This window comes from Thamnophis elegans, chromosome Z (assembly GCF_009769535.1).
Source record: "Thamnophis elegans isolate rThaEle1 chromosome Z, rThaEle1.pri, whole genome shotgun sequence".
NCBI classification, from domain to species: domain Eukaryota; kingdom Metazoa; phylum Chordata; class Lepidosauria; order Squamata; family Colubridae; genus Thamnophis; species Thamnophis elegans.
This window is the reverse complement of record NC_045558.1, coordinates 117,957,737-117,976,988: the sequence shown is the minus strand read 5'-3', so window position 1 is coordinate 117,976,988 and position 19,252 is coordinate 117,957,737. Positions and strand designations below refer to the sequence as shown.

The 19,252-nt window shown below is 41.3% G+C and overlaps 1 protein-coding gene across 2 annotated transcripts in view; it reads left to right on the top strand.

Annotated features, from left to right (window-relative positions):
- Positions 1-18,991, top strand: part of HSPBP1 (HSPA (Hsp70) binding protein 1) — a 30,262-nt gene extending 11,271 nt beyond the window's left edge. For both annotated transcript variants that reach the window (XM_032237138.1, XM_032237137.1), the window contains 3 exons: positions 3,401-3,497; positions 5,882-5,993; positions 17,814-18,991. In XM_032237138.1, the coding sequence (XP_032093029.1) occupies positions 3,401-3,497; positions 5,882-5,993; positions 17,814-17,891 (287 nt within the window). In that variant the 3' untranslated portion in view covers positions 17,892-18,991. The remainder of the gene's footprint in view (positions 1-3,400; positions 3,498-5,881; positions 5,994-17,813) is intronic.
- The last annotated feature ends 261 nt before the right edge of the window (positions 18,992-19,252 follow it).

The following is a 19,252-nucleotide window of genomic DNA, read 5'->3' as shown; positions in this document are numbered from 1 at the left end:
TACAAAGAATAACATTATATAACAGAGATTGTTAATAAAGGAAAAATTGGGTAAGGGGAAACTATGTTTGAATCAATCTTCGGCTGGTCCTAGAATAACTTTATAAATAGGGTTTTGAAAAACGAGGCAGAGGGTCTTTTCCAGCTGTGAGAAAAATAAAATTTTCTCTCCCTTGATGAGCAGGAAACTAAGCTAGCATGAAATGTGCTCATCTGGTTGCCAATTCCGGCCCCATTTGTTGTGCTTCTGTTGCCAGTCACTGCAGTCATCAGCCTTTCATGCTTGGAAGTGGCTCACTGAGCCCCATGGATTTTAGACACTTTGAAGACACTTGAATGGTGTGTGAATCAGGAGACAAATGCTGCTTTCAGACTGGTCCAGCTCAGAGCTCCTTAGGTTTCCCTTAAGCACTGGGGATGAGATAAAGGGACTATCCTGGGGACATGACAGGAAAAAGGAAATTTTGCTAGAATATGTTTGTGCTTGTTTTATTTCTGGAAAAAGAAACCTATTTCCCACAGTATATATAGCAGTGTTTCTCAACCTTGGTGACTTTAAGTCCTGTGAACTTCAACTCCCAGAATCCCCCAGCCAGCATAGCTTCTGGGAGTTGAAGTTCACAGGACTTAAAGTCACCAAGGTTGAGAAACAGTGATATACAGTATAAGCAGATCAATCTCTCTTTTTTAAATTATACCTATATGGTCTACTCTGCAGTGCCAAGCTCCATCATTTTTGTGTATTCACCGTATTGTGTGAACTTTTAAAATTTTCAGCACAGATTAAATATATTGTGCACGTTCAGCCCAGATTCTTACCCAGGCAGCATATCTTCACATAAAGTAAGGGGTCAGCATTACAATTGAGTCCAAAATTTCCGTTGCTAAGTGAAGCATTTGTTAAGTAAGTTTGCCCCATTTTGCAATCTTTCTTGCCACAGTTGATAAGTGAATCACTATAGTTTTAAAATTTGTCCAACTGTTGTTAGGTGAACCTGGTTTCCCCATTGACTTGCTTGTCAGAAGATCGCAAAAGAGGATCACATGACATCCCAGGACATTGCTACAGTCATAAATATGAGTCAATTACCAAGTATCTGAATTTTGATCATGTGATCATGGGGAAGTCGCTTTTTTTAGAAAATTTGAATGGTCACTAAAAGAACTGTTGTAGGTTGAGGACTACCTGTACTTCAGAGTGCTTACAGCCTCTCTAAGCAGTTTACAGTTTACAGAATTAGCATACTGCCCCCAACAATCTGGGTCTTCAATTTACTGACCTCGGATGGATGGAAGGCTGAGTCAACCTTGAGCCAGTCAGGAGCAAACCGTTGGCAATTGGCAGAGTTAACCTGCAATACTACATTTTAACCACCACCCCACTACGGCTCATCCCACCTCTCCTCTGCCTTTGCAGGCACAGCTGGTAATTGTGCAGGCTGAAAACTCGGTAGCCATTGGAGGGCACCAGCCAACCAACAAGAAGGCTGCTGATAGGCTTCCATTGCAAAGGGGCCCCCAGCCCCGCCCCTTGCCCTAAGAATGACTGCAACTCAGACTTGGTGATCAGCCACCAACTTGTCCAGTTTTGGCTTGTGAGCCATATAAAAAGAAGTACAAATAGACCTTAACAACCACAGTTGAGCCCAAAATTTTCATTGCTAAGGAAAACCGTTGTTAAGTCGGTTGCACCCCATTTTACAACCTTTTTTTTGCCACAGTTTTTAAGCAAATTACTACAGTTGTTGAGTGAATCTTATGGTCATTAGCCAAAACTGGCTTGCACCACTGACTTTGCTTTAAAGCCCGCCGGGATCACATGACCTGGGGTAGTGATGATCATATGACCTGGGATAGTGCAACTGTCATACATACCTCCCAGTTGACAAGTGCCTGATTTTTAAAAAAAAAAATTGTTAAAATATTAGACACAGTGCAAACCTCCTGCGTTATCTCTGCATATATACTAAAGTATAATTATACAGATAAAACACAAGTATTATTGTCCTCTTATGTTACATTACTATATATATATATATATATATATATATATATATATATGTATGTATGTATGTATGTATGTATGTATGTATGTATGTATGTATATATATATTCTTCTCAATATACTCATTTGTATTTACATATATTACATCACTTTCCATATTCACAAATCCTAATTCTTGTTCCAACTTCCACCTCTCATTTCCAACTATTGGTAAAATCTATTCCATATATCATGGTATTCTGATTCTCCTTTGTTTTTTATTTCTAGTGTCAATTTATCCATTTATCCATTTCTGCACATACAAATATTTTCTTTATTATCCCCCTTTCTGAAGGTATATTCAGAAAGGTATATTTTGGTTTTTCCATTGTTGGGCGTATACCATTCTTGCTGCTGTTATAATATGTAGTATTAGATATATTGATTCTTTACTATAATCCCCTGTTATGATTCCTAATAAGAATATCTTATTTTTCGGACTATAAAACACACTGGAGTATAAGACACACCATGATTTTCAAGAGGTACATTAGAAAAAAAAAGGTTTGCACTTTGCAAGCCTCCCAAACTCTCTGCACGCCTCATTTTTATTTTTTTTTTAAAAAAAGGGGGGGGGATGCAGAACTTTGGAAGGCTCTTAGAGTGCTGATGGGGGCAAAAATGAGCAAAAAAACAGTCCATTTTTTGCAAAAAAAAAGAGGGGCATGCAAAGGCTTTGGGAGGCTAGTAGAGTGCTCCTGAAGACTGGGGGGGGGACACAAAATGGCCCTTTTTGCTTTTTTTTTTGCCCTCCCCAGGCCTCAGGAGCACTTTGCAAGGCTCCTAAACCCTCTGCACATCCATTTTTGTGAAGGGGGTGGGGTTTCGGGAGGCTAAAAATGCTGTATTCAGTGTATAAGACGCACCCAGATTTTCACCCTCTTTTTTGAGGGAAAAAGGTGCGTCTTATACTCCAAAACATAAGTAACTCTGGTTTGAATGCTAACCTTTGTCCAGTCTTTTCTTCCAACCACATCTGGATACCTCAGCAAAATTCTTTCACTTTTTAGCATGTCCACCGCATGTGGTAATAGGTACCTGGTACTTGATTACATTTCCAGCAATTTGGGGATACATTGTTATACATTTTATCCAGTCTTGCTACAAATGCCTGAATTTTGATCCTGTGATCAAAATCACGTGATCAACCATGATCAACAGTTGTGTGAAAGATGGCCAGAAGTCACTTTTTTTCAGGGCAGTTGTAATTTTGAGCAGTTACTAAACAGATGGTTATATGTTGAGGACTACCTATAATTGGGATTTGGCCTCTTGTCAGAGTTTGCTGACCCTTGCTATAAAGGAACTTTTACTTTCATTTGAGGAGTTAACATCTTCTGCTTTTTTCTCCCTGCAGAGACTCTCTGTTCCATGGGCATGGTTCAGCAACTGGTGGCTCTGGTCCGATCTGAACACAGTACCTTCCATGAGCACGTTCTGGGAGCCCTATGCAGGTATCAACAGGAGTGAAATTCAAAGAATTAGAAGTGGGATTTGGATGTGGGGAAAATGTCCCTTGCAGAACAGGCGAAGGACTATCTGTGTCAAATAGATAGCGCAACGAAGAGGAAGATCCCCCCAAAAAGAGCAAGGATAACATTATAAGAGCTGCAGAAGACTCTGGTCTCTTCACCAGTTATTACGGTGCTTGCCGTCAGTGGGAACCACTGGGATTTGCTAAACTCTGGATATTGCTCTAAACATTGTTTTCAATGTTAGGAACTTTTAAGATGTGGGGACTTCAATTCCAAGAATTCCACAGCCAGATTGCCGTGTGTGTGTGAATTCTGGAAATTGAGGTCCGCACTTCTTAAAGTTACCAAGTTTGAAAAACACTGCTCTAAATAATGAAACTCAAGTGGATGGACTCCTGAGAACGAAACTATAGTTTTAAAATGTTTTTTAGTACTTACCGGTAAATGATATGTATTTGTGTGTCTGTGTGTGTGTGTGTGTGTGTACACATACTGTATATATTATACACACACATATATATTATTGTAAGTCATCCAGTCATTGACTGAGACAAGGAGGATATAGAAATTGAATGAAAAAATTATTTATTTATTTATTTATGTTCCACTTTTGTTATTTTTACAAATAAGGTAGCTAATGTTTTCAATATACTTTCCTCCTCCTATTTTCCCAACAACAACCCTGTGAGGTGGATTGTGTTGAGAGAGAATGACTGACTCAAAGTCACTTAGCTAGCTTTCATAGCTAATGGGGACTTGAATTCACAGTGTTGTGTTTTATAACCTAGTGCGTTCACCACTAGACCCAATTGGCTCGTTATTTAAATTTATTATAGCTACATATGCCAATGGACACTGAATGGCTTACAAATGCAATACATACAACAGTGGTGGGATTCAAATAATTTAACAACCGGTTCTCTGCCCTAACAACCTGCTGGGTAGGTGTGGCCATGGTGGCCGTGGCCAGGGGGTGTGACAGGCAGTACTCGGCCTCCTGTACACCTGTAAGAGCAAAAACAGGCCATGTGGGGCGCCCCTCCCCATCCCATTTTGGCCTAGTAGACCTCTGGGAATTCCTGGAAGAGACAGGGCAGGAAGGGGTGGGGCCAGCCAGCAATTTAACAACCGGTTCGCCTGAAATGGCTACATACATACATACATACATACATACATACAAAAACATGCAACTTTGTAATTATAAAATATTGCTTATCATTTGAGTAGGGAAGGGACTAAGATTGTTGAATGGTTGGGGGGAGCAATGAGTGGAAGCAATTCTTTCTCCATTCATTGAGGTCATGATTGTGTTTGTTGATATATTACATGGATATTAGGTTTTTTATCCAAGATTAGCTCACAGGGATTTTTCATCATGTTACATTTTACGAAGGATCTGCTAAATGCAGCATAAAATATTATGACTATATAGCTGTGTCCTTGGTGTTTTCTTGGGCTCCAGGTTTCATTTTAATCTAAAACCCAAGATTCAGCTGACCCAGCCCTGCTAGCTTACAAGCCTTTTGAGCCACCCCGAGATTTGACTGGCCCTGATCCTGATAAACTTTTAAGAAGACTTTGAAGAAGTGGCTATTCCCTTAGCCATCAAGGACAAAATGTTAGAGAAGCTCATCCCAGAAAGTGGAATATATGTTGATGCGCCCTGACTTATTTATTTCAAGTTTTGTTTTTATCATTGTACACTGCCCAGATTCACATGTTTGCAAATTGACAGGTCATATGAAGCCATAAATAAATAAATGGCTAAATAAAACCAAAAACATTTGGCTATCTCTCAGCTAACAAAAAGTATGGCGGTTATCCATGTCTGTACTATATATGATTGGTTCACCGACAAAAGGGCGAGCGACAAAAGTGCACCTGACAAAACCACAGTGACAAAACCGCAACTTCTAAATCACCCCGACGAATGAACGCTGAAGCGTGCCAACAGAAGCGTGCTCTAAACCTAACCCTGATCCTAACCCTTACCTTAAATTAAATTGTGCTTCTGTCGGTGCGCTGTTGTCGGCGCATTGATGATGTCGCGATTTTAGTGCCGCGGTTTTGTCAGCGCGCATTTATCGGGTCACGTATATGATCAATACATATCGCATATGATCAATATATGCCATGATACAATATGTTGTATTCCTTTCTCTGTTTTTCTTCTGTTTCTTTTATTTTTCCCCCCTTTTGTTATCTTTTACTGAATGAATAAAGGAGACCCAAATTCATTCCTTCCTTCCTTCCTTCCTTCCTTCCTTCCTTTTTAGAAATTATTAACTTCCAATTTGCCCATCTCTAAACTTTGCTTATTTCTTCCCCTCTTGTTGACTGGTATGCCACCTCGAACTTTCCAGTCTGGTAACAGATTTTCCCCAAGGTGTGCGAGAGTGTCAGGAACCAGAATTAGCACTGGAGGATCTGCTAAAGGAACGCTGTCGGCTGCTTAGAAATCAAGAAGAATTCCAGGTAAGCCTGGATCAGTAGATTACTTTCTACTGTCCTCTCCACTTTTTCAGTTCACTGATACTTTTCTTATGCTCAAGAAAGACTTGTCTCCATTACTTTTTAGTATCTTGAGAAATATTTTGATAAGAATGGCAAAGTGGGATAAAATGATGTAGGCCAGAAAGATGGTTTTCCAAGTAAAGGGGAGGGGGTAGCCTTGGGACTTCTATGATAAAGAAAGGAGAAAACATAAATATCTGTACCAAATTGAAAATTATGAAGGCAACAAGTTCCAGGGGAAGTATAATGAAAATGGAACTGACAACTGCAGCAAAGACAGTGAAATCTAGGAGTTATATATTTAATTATTTTATTTTATTTTTAAATAAAAGACCAAAGAATAGGAACCTCAGAACCACTTTGGATAAGGATAGGACAGGAACAGAATAGAACAGGTGTATCAGACTGGATTTCTTTGAGGGCCAGATCAGCATTGTTGTTCTCCTCCACGGGCTGGCGGGAGGAGACAGGATGAACGCCTCCTGCAGCACCCTGCTGGCCTAAATGGGGCACGGGAAGGCAGCGCGCAACCCCCTTTGCCCTGTTTTCGGCCTGAACGGCCTCTTGCAACACTTTACCAGCCAAAATGGGGCATAGGGGCTTGCATGCAGCTCCCGTGCCTCGTTTTAGCCCTCCATGGCCTCCTATAGCACTCTGCTGGCTGAAAACGGATTGTTTTCAGCCAGCAGAGATACTGTGAGCCGGTCCTTTGGTATTTCCAGGCCAGACCCGTGGGCCGGATTCAGATAAATTTGGAATATTGCTAAGATTTTAGAATTTACTATAAAAATAGTTTCTTGTGGGAAACAGAATTATTTTGGCTATTCTGGTTATTGAAAGACATAACTAAAGTAAGTTACTTTGGGATTTTAGAAGCTGAACATCAGTTTAAAGGGGGATTAGAGATTTTGAGCAGAAGGAAAAAAAATATAAGCCTGTTATTGATGTCAGTTAATACTGGGGTTTACAAAATGACAAAAAACAACATCGGAAACATTAAAGGAGATCTTTAAAGAATGAAGCCAGAAGTTAGTGGCTAGAATATCAACAATGCCAGTAATGATGTTTGATTCTGTGGATAGATTATGTCCAGAAGATGTCAATGTGTAAATGACAGATTTATAGCAAATGTTATCTAACAAGACAGAGAAAGTATCAGAAGTGGAGCTACAAATGACAAGCCAAGAGAACAATCTGAAAAAAGGACCCTTTTTTTGATATACAAAAGAAACTCCCTGATGTTTGAAAACTTAAAAGGAAAATATAAATAGAGAGTGACTTGGGAAATATTTTCTTACTAGATCTACAAAAGAAGCCTGTTAAACCCTTAAAAGAAATGATGTGCAATGGGATAAAGAAAAATCAAAGAGAAATTAAATCCTATAACAACACTTGATTGAATTAGAGATTCAGACTATTAGAAGTAAAAGGAAGAAATATAAAGTTGCCTTATTTGATCAAGAGCCAGTTTGATCTTGTGCAAGGGTGTTCAACCTTTTGGCTTGTTTCAGTCACATTGATTAAAGAGGAATTGTCTTGGGACAAATATAAAATGCATAATAAAGTGAATGTACTGTATGTAAATCACAATGTTAAAAATTTATGATCTTCTGGGCATGAATTATTAGCTCTCCAGGGCCACATGAAGCTCATGGGTCACAGGTTGGACGTGCCTGGTCCAGTGGTTAAGGCACTAGGCTAGAAAACAAGAGTATGAGTTCAAATTCTTCCCTAGTTATGAAAGCCTGCTGGGTGACTGGGCCAGTCACACTCTCTCAGCCCAAAATAATCGCACAGGGTTCTTTGTTGAAAAAGTAGGAGGAGAAAGGTATATTGGATATGTTTGCTGCCTCAAGTTATTTGTAAAAATAATAAAGGTGGGGTATAAATACATAAAAACATAAAAGTAAGATATTTTTTTGCCGTTCTGGCAATTCCTTCTGGATATTTTGCTGATCCCAGGACTGAAAAGTTTATGTTTTATGGATTTAATTATAGATATGAAATGGAATAAAGAGATAATTAGTTCGTAACCTTAGAAGGAGTGAAAAGTTACTAAACTTGTTGATATTTGTTGTGATAAAGGTTGGAAGTCACCACTTTATGTTTTTTCCCCCCTTTCCTATACCTTTTCTTCTTTTTTTCTCCCTTCTTTTTCTCTAAGTTTAGTTTGTATTGTGTTTACTATTATAATCAAAATTCTTATTAACATTATATTAAAAAAAGAAAATGGTGAAACCACACAGCTCTGCCTTACTGGCAAGGGCTGACCACCAAGTTTCTGGATGCAATTCAAAATGCTGGTTTTACCCTTTAAAGCCACCAATGGCCTGCAACCTAAATTATTCCTGGAGCACCTTCTCCTATCTGAATTGACCCATCCTGTTCAATTAAGCAGGGAGAGGCTACGTAATAGGCTATGAGAATAACCTATTAAGAAGAACTGGAGAAAGAACCACCGCCGAGGCAGTGGTCAGATAAGAGGAATCTTGAGTCCAAGGCAGGAGTGGGATTTTGAAAAATGACCCATAGTTTACCTTCCCTATTTCTCTTCAGGATAAGGATAGAGAGAAGGGAGGCACATTCACAGTTGCAAGACTCTACAAGTAGTTCTTGGTTAATGGCCATTCATTCAGCGACCATTTGAAATTATGAACAAATGTTAGTTATACCTGATACCTCAGAAGTTACAACTGTTGAGTGCCCCTAAGGTCACGTAAGCAAAATTTAGGCACTTGCCTACATTCAACAACCGCAGGAGCACTTCAATTCCCGCCTACCCACCTATTCTACCCACCCACCCCCATTTCTCCTCTATTGGCCATCCTGCATCTGCCACCACCTTCAGCTTTGCTGCCCCCAGCTGCCCTTGCTATCTTTCTTCCACTGCTGATAATAGCAATAGCAATAGCACTTAGACTTATACACCGCTCCTTACATACTGCTTTACAGCCCTCTCTAAGCAGTTTACGGAGTCAGTATTTTGCCCCCAACAATATGGGTCCTCGGTTTACCGACCTCGGAAGGATAGAAGGCTGAGTCAACCTTGAACTGGTCAGGATCGAACACCTGATACTCCTGTAGTGAACAGTGAGTTAGTGAATTGACATTCTCACCACTGTGCAACCACAGCTCCTGGCCTGACCCTTCACAAGGCAGCTGCTGGCTGTGCCAGGCCTTGTTCCCAAAGCTATACAAGGCCTTGTCCAGATTGTGTGGGACCTTCTCACAAGACTTAAAAGCAGGGCGAGCAGAGATGATGGGCAGGGCATCCAAAAGAGCAGAGATGGGTGCAGTTTAAGAGGAGGAAGCCCCTTAACTTACTGAGACTCAGGGCTGGGAGGCAGCAAGCTAGGAATGTGTTGGATTAAGTGGGTCCTCGCTTAACGGCCGAGGCATTTGGTTAACAACAGCAACCAGGAATGCTTGCTGTTGCTAAATGATGCACTCAGGTGACACTGAACTTTATAACCATGTTGCTTAGTGATGGAAATTTCCAATCCCAATTACATTAGTTAACTGAAGACTACCTTTGTAACCAAAGTAGTTTTAGTATTTATAACTTGGGGTTCAAGTCGTGTCTGCCTTGGGCTGACAGTCTGTTGGTTATTCCCCACTTCCATGATGCAGTCATGCTTGAGCTGAGCTAGGCTGTTTTTTCATTATGACCCCAGATTGTATATTTGCATCTTCTTACAAATTACAATGACCTTTCCTTTCAAAAACATTCTGGAAGATGATAAAGGCAGAGATCGTGCTGATGAAGATTAAAAATTAATTATGTATTTAATGAGGAAGATAATGTACTTTTATTGGATTAGTGGGTAGCTTACTTAGTAATTTAAGAAACCTACTAAGTAATTTTAGAACATAAACTGCCTACAGCAGGAGACCCTATACCAGCAATGGTGAACCTTTTTTGGCTTGTGTGCCAAAAAAAGGGGGAGCGCAGGGGGGTCATGCGCGGGCATGCCGCACCCATAATGCAATGTGCGACCCCAGCACGTATGTGCGAATGACAGGTACAAACCCCCCCCATTTTTTGCATGCTTTTTTCGCCCTCCCCAGGCTCCAGAGGCTTTATAGGAGCCTGGGGAGGGTGAAAACAACCTCCTCGCGCCCCCCCCCCCCCCATGAAGGCCCTTGGAGGCTTCAGGCACAAAAAACTGGTCCTACGAGCAAACCGGAAGTTCAGGAACAGACTTCCAGTTTGCTTGTAGGACCAGTTTAAGCCCTCCGGAGGCTTCCCTGAAGGCTCTGGAGCACTAAAAACAGCCCAACGGACAAACCAGAAGTTCTGGTTTGCTCATAGGGTCGTTTTTCGTCTTCTGGAGCCTTCATGGAAGCCTCCGGAAAGCCCCTGAAGGCTCCGGAGGGCTTAAACCAGCCCTATGAGCAAACTGGAAGTCCATTCCCAAACTTCTGGTTTGCCTGTAGGATTGTTTTTTTGCGCTCCGGAGGCTTCAGGGAAGCTCCTGAAGCCTCCGGAGGGCCTCCATGAGATGGGGGGAGGATGTTTTCACCCTTCCCAGGCTCCTATAAAGCCTCTGGAGCCTGGGGAAGGCGAAAAATGGCCTCAAAAAAAGGGCTAAAGTCAGCTGGTCAGTGCATGCATGCACACTGGCCAGCTGACAGGGCAACGCCTCGTGTGTCCTGACAAATGGCTCCGTGTGCCACCTGTGGCATGTGTGCCATAGGTTCGCCATCCCAGCCCTATACCATTTCAAACAAGTGACTATTTAGTCTCTTCTTAAAAACCTCCAGTGATGAAGCACCTACAACTTCTGAAGGCAAGCTGAGGTGGCGCAGTGGTTAGAGTGCAGTACTGCAGGCCACTTCAGCTGACTGCTATCTGCAGTTCAGTGGTTCAAATCTCACCGGCTCAAGGTTGACTCAGCCTTCCATCCTTCTGAGGTGGGTGAAATGAGGACCCGGATTGTTGGGGCAATATGCTCAATATGCTGACTCTGTAAACCGCTTAGAGAGGGCTGAAAGCTCTATGAAGCGGTATATAAGTCTAACTGCTACTGCTATTGTTCTCACTGTTAGGAAGTTTCTCCTCAATTCCAGGTTGCTTCTCTTCCCTCCATTGCTTCTTGTCTTCTGGTGCTTTGGAAAATAAGTGGACTCCCTCCCCTTCGTGGTGGCCCCCTCAAGTACTGGAATACTGCTATCATGTCACCTCTAGTCCTTCTCTAGACTATCCATACCCAATTCTTGCAATCGTTCTTCATATTTGTCTCCAGGTCTTTAATCATCTTAGTTGCTCTTCATTGCACTTTTTGATGATAAATTTACACAAAAATCCATTAACTTACTTCCAAGGCCAGTTTGGTAACCCATAACTAATCATCAACTGAGCAGAAAATGATTGCCGATTCTCTGCTGTTAGCCCCGCAAATCAGTTTTTGTCTTTTTGCAGGAATATGACATTTATGGACTTATGCATCACAGACTATATTAAGTGGGCACATTTTCTAATGCAGACAGATAGTATATATACAGGTGATCCTCGACTTAGACCATAGACCATAGAATAATAGAAACCTTAGAGCCACAGACTGAACAGGGTAGCTGAAGGTCCCCAACCTATGGGCCACTAGCCCATTAGTGGTCATAAGGTGTTTGCAACCAGTCTGTGGAAATAGTGGTTGAGTGTGTGCATGCGCATCCCAACTTATGTGAGCAGTGGCCAAAAGCAGGCACCCATGCTCCATTTGCAGGAGTGGTGGGCACTGGGCATGCATCCACACTGCTTGTGCAAATGGAGCCATGTGCATGCGTTTGCCGGCTGCTCTTGCAGAATTATCCCCCCCCCCCCAGCCAGTCCACAAAGCTGGAAAGGAAATATGTATTAGAACTTCAAGTTTGCCCTGATTGTTCCTCATGCTTTGAGTGTTAATGTGTACATCTGAATCCTTTTTGACTTCCTACATCTCCTATTCTATATTTGAGTTCTCGTTACTTCCCGTCACTTGATTGGTTGTCTTGATGTTTATGCTTGTCTTGAAGTTCATACTTGGGATTAGATCCTAAAGACTTACAACCATTCGCTTTACAACCGTTCAAAGTTACAATGGTACTTAAAAAAAAGTGATTTATGACCAGTTCTCACACATACGTTGCAGCACCCCCAGGGTCACATGATCAACATTTGGTTGCTTGGCAACTGGCATGTATTTACTATGGCTGCAGTGTCCTGGGGTCATGATTATCATCTGCAACCTTCCCAGCTGGCTTCCACCTATGGGGAAAGCTGGGTTCATTTAACAACTGTATGATTTGAAAAAAAAAACTGCAGTGATTCACTTAACAACCTCACTTAACAACCTCATGAAAAATCAGGCATTATGCACTTAGCAACTTCCTTGCTTAACAGTGGACATTCTGGTCATAATTCAAGAACTATCTAAATATAGGGTCCCATTGTTCAACACCCAAAAGGACACGTGGAAGATGGTGGCTTTCCATGCAATACAAGCTGCATTTTTGAATCTCTTTATATAACTGAGACAGGCGGCCTGGTACTCTATAAATGTTTGGGACTTCAGTTATCTTCAGTACTGTCCAATATGGCCACTGGCGAAGGATTGTAGGAGTTGTAATCCAGAGCAACCACAGGGCACCAGTTTGCCAATCGTGGTTCTAGCTTTGTCCTCTCTGCTTTAGCATGAATTGAAGATTGGGCAGCGGGAGGAAGGGAGCGATGTTACATTTGTGGAAGTGGTTCGTTCGCTATTTTCCCGGAACAGACAATTTTCCCACCCCTGCTGTTAGCAGTCGACAGTTTTCAACGAACATAGCAATTAGGTTGTACTGGGCTTGATAATTAAACAATTGGCATAATGTAGTAAGTAGAGGGGATGAGAAAAGCAACTTCACGGCACTGTCTTTTAACTACCACCCTTCCCTTTCTCTTTGCCAGGCTCCATAGCACTGCCAGATGGAAACATCATGCACAAGTAGTTATGGGGCCATGTTTGCAACAGACTCGGGAAGTAGGTGTTTTCTGTGGCCTAGCCTGCTGGGCAAGTATAAGCCCAAGTAAGGCTTACACTTTCGAGTTATTATGATAAGCTACATCCTAGTATACCTCCCTGCTTATTTCTAGTACAGATGGAATATCCATTGCCTATTCAGCTGTTTCTTTCTTACAAAGACAAAAAAAAGGAGAACGGTTTGATATAGTAGTTAAATCATCAGAGTAGAAACTCGGACGTTGCGAGTTTCTATTGCCTCTTTCATGCACAAAGCCAGCTGGGAAACTTGGGGCCAGTCATTATCTGTCAGTCCTGGGAAGAAGAAGGCAGGAAAAACCACTTCAAACGCCTTGCCAAGAAAACTAGTCCAGACAGTTGCTAGGAATCAACAATGGCTTTAAGGCATTTAAAAAAAAAAAAACCACACAGAGATTTCTTCACTGAGAAAACTGCTACACTGGGATTCAGCTGAGGCCTGATTCCCTCTGTTCATTGCTGTTGGGTCATCTCTCTTTCCCCCATCCAAGCTTCAAACCTCAAAGGCATTCTTTAAAAAAAAAAAATCCCGGCCCCTGGAGGCAAGTTCTACGCATCTCAGTGATCATCTTCCTCATATTTCCTCAGCTCTGGGAAACTAATCAGTTTCTCTGGTTGTGTTTGTTTTTATATCTTGTCCAATTCTTTTCTTCTAAATAATACCTATGTGATTTGTTCTTTTCAGATACCCAGGGAAAACAGTTCCCTAGTATATTTGTTTGTTTGGTTAACTGGGCATTCCCTAGATCAGTATTTCTCAACCTTGGCGACTTTAATTCCTATGGACTTCAACTCCCAGAATCCCCCAGGAATTCTGGGAGTTGAAGTCCACAGGACTTAAAAGTCGCCAAGGTTGAGAAACACTGCCCTAGATGATTGTATGCACATGTATGTGCATATAAATACAAATTTGATAAAATTGTGTGGTTGAAATATATCTATTTTCTTTCTTAATTTATCCCTGCTTTGAATTCTCTCACTTTCTTTTGTTGGATCCCTTATGTCATATCTTGAATCGTTAGCTGTTTGGATTCTACAGGTAATAACCCTAATTTATTTAGAGATTTTATATGGCTGTCCACTTACTTTCATAAATATGAAACCAATTGCTAAGCATCCAAATTTAGTTCATGTAAACATGGGGATGTTGCAGTGGTTGAAAGTGTGAAAAATGGCCATGAGTCACTATTTTCAGTTCCTTTATAACTTTGAACAGTCACTAAATGAACTGTTGTAAGTCAAGGACTATTTGTATTGTATAGAGTAGACAATATGGCATTGATAAAGCCACTCCGCATTCCTAGGGATCAAGGCTTTATGATTCCTCACTAAACTCTCTCTGTTTCATTTCATTTTATTCACTGTTTGGTTTTTGGTTTTAATTTTCTCTTAATCCTTTCTTTTACATCACTACTGATGGTAATCTTTCCGGCAGGGAGTATATTGTTTATATTCGTTTCATGCAGGTCACACTCTGAGCTTGCTTGACTAAAGAGCTTGGCTAAAACACTTGAGATATAACACATTTAAATCCAGTATTTTAAAAAAGCAGCCATAGCTTTATATTGTAACACTTAAATGCATGATTTCTTTTTGTGCTTACAACTGCTGGAAGCTAGTTTGAAATGAAATGTTTTTTAAGCTACAACATACTCAAAATTGGGCTTTAATGGGGGTGGGTGGGAGGAGGACAGCCAGTACAGATGAAATAGATTTGATGCTACATTTGTCCTTACAGATAGTCCGCCTTTAGAGACCATAATTGGGACTGGCGACTTGGTTAAATGAAGTGGTTAAGTGTAACCATGACAGTGTTCACATTTACTTCAGCTCTCCTTTGCAATATGTGAGGTTTGGTAATAAAGGTACTTTTTTATAACCGTAAATGGTTGCGAAATGAGGACATAATAGAATGTGGGAATAGCCCTGGGAAATAAGGTGACCATGCCTAGGAAACAGGTAAGTGACAATATAGCCTGCAGTTGGATAATGGGCAGGGAAAGAGAAGGGACCCTCCCTAGTTTCTTGGGCTGTTAAGGAGACGGTGGGAGACTTATACATATTCTCTCAATGGAGGAGATTTGCAAGATTCTATTACTCCAGCTTCACAGTGAAATAGACTTAGCTTATCTGGTGATATTTCCCATCTGTTCTACCTGTGTGGCTGACACTATGAGGCCCCATGCTTATTAGTCATGATTCAAAGGATTATTTTCCCATTTTTTTAGTCTAAAGATCACTCGTAGAGCACCTCTTTCTACTCACAGTTTGACAAAGACGCTAAGTGGGGGGGGGGGAGAATGAGGATGACTAAAATGAATGGGAAGCTGGGAAGGAAAAATGGAACTTACGTGAGCCGTTTGCAGCTTGAGAAAATCTTGCAACCTCAAGGTCAGACGCTGAAGATATTCGAAATATGCAGATTGTTTCCCAAAGTGAAATGCTTAACCTGGATTGGTGGACAGTGGACACAGGGTAGTCTAGATGTGATCTCCAACCTTGGCAGCTTTAAGATTTTTGGACTTCAACTCCCAGAGTTCCTCAGCCAGCAAAGCTAGCTGAGGAACTCTAGGAGTTGAAGTCCACAGGTCTTAAAGTTGCCAAGGTTGGAGACCACTGGCCTAGAGGAAGGAAAAGAAGGCTTTACTATGATGTGCTTCACACCAAAACCTCAGAACTGGCTTTACTTCTATCCCTATATGGATCTGTCAGTAAAGTTTTATTCTTGGTAACAAAAATGTCCCAGGAGTTTTCTTCTGCTGTGCATGCCAACAGGATGGTGGACAGAACATTTGAGCAAGGATGAATAAGGACAGTCCCGTGCTCCCCTGCAGAGATTTTGGTCTCCTTTTCCACAGTCCCTAGACATTGGCCACATCAGTGGGGACTGATGGACATTAGGGCTCTGCAGGGGGCTGGGCTACCTATTGCCTAAGACTCTTGCAAGTCCTTAAATTAAATTCATGTGGACTGTAGCCTGATTGTAAAAGCTTTTTCAGATAGTTATTTTGCCCGCCTGGAACAAGTTCCCTGACTCTTTCCTGCAGTTTCTTCTGTGAAGGAAGGGGAAATGGACGATTGGATCCAAGTTTTGTTCCAGTTATAGTAACTGCTGATTTCTCTCTTTGGCATGGAATAGGCCTCCCACTTCCAAGTAATCCTGCTAGAATACAGCTCTTGAAATTTAAAAAAAAAATTTTTTTTCCACTTACAATTAAGGAAAACTAACACAGGTAATTGACTGACAACAATTCGTTTAGTGACAAGTTTGAAGTTACAATGGCACTGAAAATAGTGACTTATCATTTTTCTCACTTATTACCGTTGCAACATTCCCGTGGTCACGTGATTTCCATTCAGATGCTTGGCAATTGATTCATATTTACGACGGCTGCAGTTTCCCAGAGTCACATGATCCTCTTTTGCAACCTTCTGCAGAAACTTCAATTGCTTAACAAATGTGGCAAAAAAAGTTGTAAAATGGGGCAAAACTCACTTAACAAATTTCTCACTTAGCAACTTAGATTTTGGGCTCAATTGTAGTCGTAGGTTGAGGACTACCTGTATTTGATGGAGGCAATTATTTATTCTTGTTTAATATGGGAGCTTTCCAAATAAAAATGTCTTACCTTTCTCTCCCCCTCTTCGCCCAAAATGGGAGTCTGAAATTGTCCCATCAGAGAACTGAGTCAGGGCATGCCTACAAGTAATCCTTGATTTATGATTGCAATTGAGCCCAGAATTATACCTGTGAGTCACTCCAGTCATTAAGCATATCGCCATGTCATTGTGCCCAGTTTGATGACTTTTTTTTCTGTTGCAGTTATAAATTGAATGCTGCAGTTGTTAAGTGAATCCATTGCAAATGGCATTTTTTGACAGAAACAGGAAATGCCAGGTCAAGTAAAAAATGAAAATCAAGATCATGTGATTGTGAGGTGCTGCAAATGGCCATAAATCTGGGCCAGTTGCCGAGGGCCCAAAATGTGATCATGTGACTGCAAGGGGGACCTGGACATCAGAATTGGGAAGGTCCATCATAACTTCAAATGGTTCACTTGGCAACCAGTTGCAAGTCAAGGACTGCCTGTATTAGCTATGGTTGTCTAACAGTATATTACAGGAATTACTGTATTTTTCGGAGTATAAGACGCACCTTTTTCCCTCAAAAAAGGGTGAAAATCTGAATGCATCTTATACCCTGAATATAGCATTTTTGGCCTCCCCAAGCCCCTCCCCCTTTGCAAAAATGGCCGTTCATAGCCTTTAGGAGGCTTCCAGAGTGCTCCTGGGGGCTGGGGAGGGCAGAAATGAGCGAAAAATGGGCTAGTTTTTGCTCGTCCCCACCCCCCGGAGCACTTTGGAAGCCTCCTAAAAGCTATACATGCCCCCCCCTTTTTTATAAAAAATGCCCCCTTTTTTGCTCGTTTTTGCCCCCTCCGCCCAGCCCTCAGGAGTACTCTACAAGCCTCCTAAAGACTATGCATGCCCTTTGCCTCTTCAAATTCTTGGTGTGTCTTATACTCTGAAAAATACGGTAACACAAAAGTCATTTGTGGGACAGAATTAAAAAAAAAAAAAAAACAATAGTATTGAGATTGAGGTTTTGCCAGTAAGGCAAATGATTGCTGCCTGCACTGAAAATTCTCATTAGTTTGGACTTTTACTGACAGGGTTATAAAGTTGCAGAAATCCAAGAATGTATTGATCACCTATTCTTTTTTCTTTTCTTCTTCTTAAATTTGAAAAAAATAAATAAATAAAGGAGGAGCTGGATTTCTGCGAGACCCTGCTGCGTCTTTGCTTCCACAGTCAACCTGATGAAAACAACATGGACCGGTAACTTGGCTGTTTGATGGTTGAAGTTCACACTCATATTTGGATCTGTGCTGGTTGGTGGCAGCCTCTGATGGAAATACCCACATCTATCCTACATCCGCTGAACCAGCGGTAAGCTGGAGTAACAGAAGATCTTTTGGAAACTGAGCTGTGCTGCTGTTAAGCTGAATGATCAGCAGGAAGACTTTCATAAGCTGTTGCTGCATAACTTCCTTTTCATCATCCTGTGAAATGCATTTGTCTACCCTTGTAGTTTACTGGTAACTTTGCCCATCACAGTGTAGCTTCCCTACTGTAAAAACCATAGTTTTAAAAGGATTCAATCTCCAACTTTAACTGGGAAATGAACCCTATGTCCTATTGTGCTTTGCTTGTTTTCATAGTTGCAGTGCTTAGAAGGGAGGGGTGAGCTTGAGTACTTTTTAATGGCTTGGCCATTAAAGCTTGGAAGAAAAATCAATTGGCAGTTTTTTTTCTCCTTTAGGATACTATTCCCAAGCATGTGCCTTCCAGATGTTTGAACTTTCACCCCATCATCCCTTAAACTATCAAAAACAGGGTTTATAATGCTTTATCTAAGTTCATGCAGTAACAATTGAAGTCCACAGGTATGAAGAATAAAGTTTGGAGGGTGAGGGAGATTCTTTTCTAGCTATCACTGAAAGACAGGAATGTTACTACACTGTTCTTGAGCACCAAAATGCTTTTAACACCTCTCAGATGGCACGGGCAGGGGGTGGGGGAGACAGTAAAAATTAAAACACATCTGAAATCAGCCCCACCCCCTCTGGACTCACAAGAGTGATAAGATTTTGGTGCAGAACACTAGGAAGCCTGGCTAGCGCCATATTTTAATCTATTTTAGTTCAGGAACCTGCTTAGAACAATGGCTCATTCTTGGGGATGATGGGAAGTAGGGAATCCTCAAATTTCTTCTCCAAATGTGTAATCCAGTAATGTTCGTTTCTTCAGCAAAATGAGTTTTTGGTCCCTATGTAAAAATGCAGGATCTGTATAATTATCTTTAAAAAGTGTTTCAAATATGGGAAAACTGAAAAAAGTACCATATTTTTCAGAGTATAAGGTGCACCTTCCCCCCCCCCCCAAAAAAAAGAGGGTGAAAATTTGGGTGCATCTTATACACTAAATGTAGCCACAAACAAACACACACACATATGGGCCCCAACCCTTTGGCCTCTGCCTCCCAGCAATTTACCTCTGCAGCAAAAGGGGCTTGCAGAGGCTTCAGAAACAACCCCTACAGCCTCAAATAGCTGACAATGGTGAGAAATTGAAAGTGAAACTTGCTGTTTGCTCCTCCTGGCAAATTGCTGGGAGGCAGATTTTTTTTTTCTTTTGCTGATC